This window comes from Condylura cristata, unplaced genomic scaffold, assembly GCF_000260355.1.
Source record: "Condylura cristata isolate star-nosed mole 26May11 unplaced genomic scaffold, ConCri1.0 scaffold00011, whole genome shotgun sequence".
NCBI classification, from domain to species: Eukaryota; Metazoa; Chordata; class Mammalia; order Eulipotyphla; family Talpidae; genus Condylura; species Condylura cristata.
The window spans coordinates 2,826,858-2,834,436 of NW_004567112.1; the positions used below are offsets into that span (position 1 = coordinate 2,826,858).

At 64.2% G+C, this 7,579-nt stretch overlaps 1 protein-coding gene across 3 annotated transcripts in view; it reads right to left on the reverse strand.

Moving 5' to 3' along the window:
• The window catches only part of LHPP (phospholysine phosphohistidine inorganic pyrophosphate phosphatase), a 67,792-nt gene that overhangs the window by 53,371 nt on the left and 6,842 nt on the right, over positions 1-7,579 (reverse strand). For all 3 annotated transcript variants that reach the window (XM_004680372.2, XM_004680373.2, XM_012723412.1), the window contains exon 2: positions 1,574-1,761. In XM_004680372.2, the coding sequence (XP_004680429.1) occupies positions 1,574-1,761 (188 nt within the window). The remainder of the gene's footprint in view (positions 1-1,573; positions 1,762-7,579) is intronic.

The window sequence follows — 7,579 nt, forward strand, 5'->3', positions numbered from 1 at the left end:
GCGTGGCCCCTGCCCGCGGGGCCCCTGCCCTCTGCACTGTCCCTTCTCAGGGCACGAGCTCTTTTCGGTCCTCAGCTGCCATGGGCGGTGGGCCAGGAATGGTGCTCTCACGATTTACAGGCGAAAGGTGTCCAGCTCCCCACAGTTAGCTTGTTGGGGGACCCCTAAAACCCAGCCCCAGCACCAGCGCTTGCTGCAGGCGCTCCCCTACTGTAACCCCACGGGCAGGAAGCCAGAACTGTGCAACAGAAGGGCAGCCTGTGAGCAGCACACAGACTGCTAGAGGCAGGGAAAGACGCTGCTCTGTGCGCTGGCGCTGCAGGTCCGGGCGCCAGCACCCAGCCGAGCACGGGGTGGGGGCTGGGGGGTGGCGCAGGGAGCAGAAGGCGCATGCTGACTCGGGCGCCAGGACAGCAGCAGCCTGCCCTGCGGGCACCCCTGCTGCCAGAGGGAGAAAGCAGGCTCGCCGCTGCCGGGGCCGTCAAAGGAAACATCTAGAGCAGAGGAAGGAAGAAGGCCCACGGAAGACAGGTGTCCCGAGCTTCTTGTTTTGGGGTGTAGTCAGTTTTTGGTTGTTTTTTGTTTTTTTTTTTGCTCTTTGGAGGTGTCCTGAATTTGGATGTACCACCGCGCCCCTTCATTTTTTTTTTAAAAGAGTTATTCTTACAGAACTAGGGTACAGGCCAGAGGTGCAGGGGGGTGAGAAGCTTCACCAGAGACAAAGCAGGGAGCAGAACAGGTCGAATGACGAGGTACACTGCTGAGGGGAGCAGCGGGCGGGTCAGGAGGGGTCCGCCACGCCCTGTGGTCACCTCCGGGGTGGGGATCAAAGTTGTGCTGCAGTGGCTTCAGCTTCTCAGTGCTGCGCTCTAACCCACTGCATCGCCAGGGAGGGCCCCGTGTCGCTTCTTTTTTTTTTTTTTTTTAAGATTTATTTATTTGTGCATACAGAACTGGGGTACAGGCCAGAGACTCAGGGGCGGTGAAAGACTTCACCAGAGACAGAGTGGGGAGCAGAACAGGCAGATCGACGAAGCACTGCTGAGGGGAGCAGCGGGCGGGTCAGGAGAGGTCTGCCGCGCCATGGGGTCACCTCCGGGGCAGGCGGGAATCGAACTCATGCGGAAGCGGCTCTAGATTCTCAGTGCTGCGCTTTAACCCGCTGCACTACCAGGGAGGGCCCCGTGTGGCTTCTTTTTAAATATTTATCAGCTAGCAGCTGTCACAGCTCCTTCCGCTTCAGACCAGAAAAACTCTCTGCTGAAGGGCAAAGGGACTTGCAGTTAGATGGCGCCCTGTGACTCGCTCCCTTTGCCGGGGAGCAGGGCTGACTTTCACAGATACAGCCAGGGCTCAGGACTCACGCGCCACACTCACGCTGCTGCCGCTGCCCTCCTCTCAGGACTCACCTGGACCCCGCCTCGATGGCCCTCACGCCCCCGGGTTCCCACCCGCCAGCTGCCAGCTGCCAAGCTGTGACCTCCCAACGGCTTGGCCCGGATGAGAGTGGCCTGGACACCCTCCTCTCCCCCGGGCCCACGCAGAGGGGCACCGGCCCGGGAGCCAGGCTCACCATCGTGGACGAGCAGGTGTGGCCGCAGGCCCCGCTGCCGCAGGATCAGGCAGGTGGCCGGGGCGGGGGCCGTCACCTCTCCCTCGGCGATGTCGAAGCCCAGGCGCCGCAGCAGCTGCACCAGGTCCCGCCGGGACTTCTGCGACTCGTTGGTGCAGAACCTAACCTTCAGCCCGGACCGCTTCAGCCTGCGGAGAGCACAAGGCCAGGGTGCCGTCAGCAACGAGGGCCAGCGATGTCCCGGGAGGGGCGGCGGGTCCCCGGGCGCCGGCTGTGGCCCTGACTGGCCCAGGGTGCTCGGCTCAGGGGCTGGGCCTCGTCTGGGGACCCAGGTGGGTGTCTGCATCCTCACCGAGCTGACACGCCTGAGGGGCTGCGAGGTTCCCACCTCCCTTTGCCCACACCCTCCCTGCCCTGGGACGTGCGGCTTTCTGGGGTCGCTGTTCTCCCACGGGGGGGCCCACACCCGCACCCGCCCCACTTCGCCCCCCTGTTCCCCCGGCTAAGGTCCCCTCTGACAATTTCTCTGGGCCTTTCTACCCTTGGCACCTCCGCTGGCATCCTCAGCCACTGTGTGTGCGACTGACTCCGCATCCATGTTCCCAACCAGCGCAAAGACCGAGAGGCCACGCCGTCACCGCCACGGCGCGCCGGCAGCCACCAGCGGCCTCAACAGTGCTCTGTGCGTGATTTGCTACTGATGAGTGAATACCTGCGCACGGCCGGCGCGTGGCCTGAGTTCGTGTCTACCGATGCGGCCCCACGTCCAGGTATAACACACAGATACTCGGGCTTGGCATCAACCTCCACCGGGCTGCGGGAGGCCCACCGAGAAGGGGCCTCCACCTCAGCCTGCCGACGACCAGGCTGTGTGCGCACGGCACGCGGCGGCTCGGGAGGCCGAGCGCTCTGCTCCCGGCGCTGGGGTGGGGAATGTGGCCGTTTCCTCTCTGGCCGGACAGGGACCCTGGGCTGTCTGTGGAGTCTCGCGCACCACAGCCGCCCAGAGAGCCCGCAGGGCAGGGGTCCAGAGGAGACAGCGTGGTCGTCCACACTGAGGTCTGAGAGAAGACCGGGGCCCCCTGGAGGCCCCGCAGAGGCCAAGGAGCTGGCTGGGAGAGTGGGCGGGGCACGGGAGCAGCAGCTGCATCGGCCCCGCCCCTGGCCCCTGGAGCTGGAGAAGGAGGCTGGAGAGGAAGGTCCCTGCGGGGAGGGCCAGAGCGGGAGGACACCAGCGCCCTCGGGGACGAGGGGCTGCAGGCCCTCCTCGGCGATGACGGCCGCTGAGGCTCTGCCCCCTCGCCCCCACGGCGCCTGCTGCCCCCCCACCCCCGCGGCTTGTGGCTTTCTCTCTGGCCACACTCAGCGACGCTGCCAGTCCCCGTGTTGTGTAGCTGCTGTCTCCCTGTGCTCCATGAGGCAGGAGTCGGGGTCTGCTGGGGTCCCGGCCTCCGGAGCCTGCGCGCGGGACCCGGCGAAGGCAGGCCGCCAGCAAGGGCCGCTGCGTGGCCGGGTCTCGGGCGACCCTGCGGCCAGCCGCCCACGCGTCTGCGGGAGGCCAAGCCTGCGGTCTCCTCCAGAGCTTCAGCAGAAACGCCCAGAATTCAGCGGCGACACGCTTTCCCGAGCTACCACGAGCGTCCTGAGGGCGCGCTGGGTGGACGGGGCGGCGTCTGCTCCGGCCACGCGTGAACGCACGCCCGGGCTGCCAGCAGCCCGCCCACAGCCCAGGTGAACAGTCCGCTCTTAGTATTTGTCTTTCCTAATCGGAGGGTTATGAATTATCAATTACACTTAGTGGTTAATTGCCCTTCATAAAGACAGCTTTTGTATTTTTAAATCAGGCAGTTAATATATTGTAACTAATAGCACCCACCGAACACTCGGACAGCTCTCCGCCGATTGGCGCCCGGGCCGAGTGGCTCACACCCGTTAATGGGGCAGTCGAGTGAAGAAGTGCAGGGAGCCAGGGGACTGATTACTGCTAATGAGTGATGATGTGACCTTCTCAGAACAGTGAGCAGTCGTGTGACAGTGGAGGACAGTGTCTCACGTCTGCTACTCCGACCGCGGCTTCACATGCCCACCGAAGAAGCGGACACAGCCCTCGAGAGGCTGAGGCCACGGCGGTGGGAGCGCCCAGAGTTCACCCAAAACGTGAGCTTTTCGATCCCAACTACATAGAGGAGCTGGGGTGCAGGTCGGGGCGTGGGAGTGAGAGGATCTACCAGACGGCGGGGAGCAGAACCGGCGGATCCACTGAGACTTAACCCCTAGGCCACCAGGGAGGCCCCCAAATTTACTAGTTTAGAGATTGAATTAGATCCTGAAAAATCTGGTGGGAAATGTTTGGGAAGTCTCCCCCCGACGCCCCTTCCCGACACATCACCACCACTGACGTCGCCACGAGCGTGTCCTCGTCCTCTCCATCTTTCTTGACAACTGAAATTCATACATGTGCATTATTACTGGAGCTGTAAAACCCGACTCCGAGCCTCGGGGCTCAGGGTCCGGGTCAGTTTGTGAAAACTGGGACCTCAGTCCCCAGGGCAGAGCCAACACTGTGTCCCCTACAAACCCCCAGACACGCAGGGAGCAGGGGCACTAGCAGGTGACGAGTGGACAAGGCGGGAGCCATCACCCCACTCCAGAGAAGAGCAAGCGGCTGCAGGAGGCAGAGGCCTGCCGGGCCCCGGCGCACAGGAAGCACAGCCAGGAAGCCTCGCCTGGCTTACAGCACCCCACACACGAAGGCAGCAGCTCTGCAGGTCAGGGAGCTGCGGCCCTGCGAGGCCCAGGAGCGGGGACCCAGCTCTGCTCCCCGCTGTGACCCACCGGAGGGGAGAGTGACGCCACACAGGGAGGGTGCGGGGCACAGGCAGAGTGTGCTTGGGGGCGGAGCGTGAGATGATGGTGAGCGCCAAAGGTGGCACCCTGAGTGGATCGTGCATGCTCTGGACTGACCTGTGACTGACCTGTGCCCCCCAGATCCATATGTGAAGCCCTCACCCCCAAGGTGACTGCATTTGGAAACAGGAGCCCTGAGGAGGTAGAGAAGGCCGACGAGGTCACGGGGGGGGGGGGGGAGGCCCCAACACAGGGCTAGCGTCTTTGTAAGAGACAGCAGGTGTCTCCCTCCCCAGACGAGAAGACCACGTGGTGGCCACCAGCCAGGAAGAGAGGCCTCCTCAGAAACTGACCACGTGGACGGCTTGGCTTGGATCTCCCAGCCTTCAGAACTAAGGACATCATTTCTGTTGTTCGCACGCCCCTCCCGCCTCCGTCCCTGGACTTCGTTCCGGCTTCGGACAGGCCGCTTCAGGCCAGGGGCCTGGCGGGGTTCGGCCCGCCATCACAGCTCTGGGCCCGGGAGGCTGGGCCGCCTGCCTTCAGATACCAGGAAAACTTGAGCCCAGCAGGGCTTCAGGCCCCGGCGCAGCTGGCCAGGGCCCCCATGCGCAACCCCCAGGGACGCAGCATCCAGGGGGCCCAGCCCCGCTTCGGGTCATCGTCCACACCCCCCAGAGGCCCCAGCAGCCCCGAGAGGGTGGGAGTCTGCACCACCTCCTGAGTCACGGGGGTCTCTGAACTGACCTTTACCTCATCCCGGCGGGCAGGGACAAGCCCCTGAGTGACAGCGTCCCTGGTGCAATTACCCGCGCGGCACATGAGCCAGTCCCTTGCAAATCACCTCAGACCTCACACATCTGCTGGCTGTCGGCATCTGCCAGGGGCACTCACCCGAAAATAATGGAAGGCCTCTCATTACCGGTCGGAGGCAGGTAGAGCTAGGGGGCTCACAGGCCACCCCGAGTGACCTTGGCAGAGCTCCACAGCTCACTGCCCCTCGGGCTGGCCACCCAACTGCCGGAGAGAGCCCAGTGGATGGTGAGGGGCTGCCCCAGACAAGGCCCCGCCCAGCTGGGCCTGTCCTGCCTCTAGCCCCCCCCACTCAGTCCCCGCCCCCAGCCCCAGCGCTAGCAAGCTCCCTCCCAAAGAGAGGGCCTCTCCCCACCTGGAGTCTTTGGCCTCACCGTCCCCTCCAGCCAAGTCCTAGCCGTCCTTTAAGGCTGGGCACATGGGTCCCTTCCTTCCCCCCCTCCCCGAGCAGAGCCCTCTTCTTCCTGCTGGATCGCCGGCCTGGCCGCTGCTCTCCACACCCGCCCTGGCATCGGCAGCTGCAAGCCCTCCCTCCGTCTGCCTCCTCGTCCAGCTCAGGCCTCCGCAGAGGGTTGATCCAGCGCCCTGATCCAAGCCTGGCGCCCCAAGAGCCACTGAAGAGCAGCTGAGCCCAGGGACTTCCCCGTCCTGACCAACTCCAGCCCCACACCATGGTATCAGGTCCTAGACGCCAGGCTGCAGGTGGGCCAGGCTCAGGGAGCTAGAAGAGGGGCCTGGCTCGGGGCTACAGGACCCGGAGCCCCAGGGGACAGCGTCGCGCAGGACTCAAGGCAGCGGTAGTCAGAGGTCCTGCCTGGCCCATAAAGGGAAGTCTGCACTTGGGACGCGCCAGCTCCAAGGGCCCCAAGCCCGAGGCCAGCAGCCATGGCCGCCCTGCCCTGTCGGCGTCACCGGGACGCTCTCCAGCAGCCCTCCTGACAGACTGGCCCGGGCCCGGGCCCAGCGCAGCGCAGCTTTCCTGTGAGGAGCCCCTAACTGACCCAAATTCCAGAGGTGAGGGCCCCGCCTGGAGATGGAGCCAAATCTCCCCGACATCCGGAGACCCCGCTAGAACGCCACACTCCCCGCTCATCCGCCCACTAGCAACGTGGCCAAGGCGACGTCTCTAAACACTGCTGCGCGAGGTTTCTGGAGGGCCCCTCCGCAGAGGGAGGGCGGGCGGCAGCCCCAACCGCGGGCTGTCTTTGGGGGCTTTGGCGGCTTCCCTCTCGGAAGGCTGCAGAGGCTGAAAGCACACACATCTGGAGAACAAGAACTGCAGTGCTCAGTGCGTATGTATCCGAAAACCCCACTTTATTTATTTATTCATTTTTAAAGATTGATTTGTTTGTGCATACAGAACTGGGGTACAGGCCAGAGGCTCAGGGGCGGTGAGAGGCTTCACAGAGACAGAGCGGGGAACAGAACAGGCAGATCGATGAAGTCCACTGCTGAGAGGAGCAGCGGGTGGGTCAGGAGAGGTCTGCCGCACCCTGGGGGTCACCCCCTGGCCGGGGATCGAACTTGAGCAGCAGCGGCTGCGGAAGCTTCACGGTGCTGCGCTTTAACCCGCTGGGCCACCAGGGAGGGCCCAGAACCCAATTTTTTAAAATAGAAAGTCAACAGGCCCCCATGAGGAGAAAGTCAGTTGTGTGCACACCAAGGGGTCCATGTACATTTGGGGGGGTCTGCCCGGTGCCCACAGGCCCAGTGGGCATCACCTGGGGTCCAGCCGGTGGCTGGAGAGCAAAGGCCTCCGCCGTGGGAACAAGGCCTGGCTCCTGCACCTGCAACTCCCAGGTGCCCTTGGCCGGAAGCCCTGGGCTGACCTTGGAGTCCTCAAGCCCCACCCAAAAAGGGGTGGTGGGGACACTGGCCTTTAGCTGAGACCCCACATCCTGGGGTCCCCAAGGGGGCATGACGGCTGAGAAACTGGGAAGAGCCTCTGCCAGGAGTCCGGCCAGCCTGCAGCACTGCCCTTGCTGGTCAGCCCCTCTTGCAGGCGGACAGCAGCTGCCCCCAGCCCGCAGGTCCCTCCCTGCCTGACATCACCGGGCGGCGGCATGCAGCGATGTCAGCAGAGTCTGGGCAAGAAACCAGAGTCCAAAGTGTGGACAGGGAGCGGACGAATGAGAGGCCCTGACGCATGTGGTCCGGCCCGGCCGGGCCTCCCTGTCTAGGCCAGTGACCCCAGCGGGCAGCGATGAGGTCAGATGGCTCAGGTGGGCCCCGCAGCCGGGGCCTGTACGAAACACACCCACGCCTTCCTCAGCCCCGAGGCCCCTCCTGCCACCCAGCACTCCTCTCTCTGACCTGCCAGAGCCTCTCAGCTCGCCAAAGTGGCTC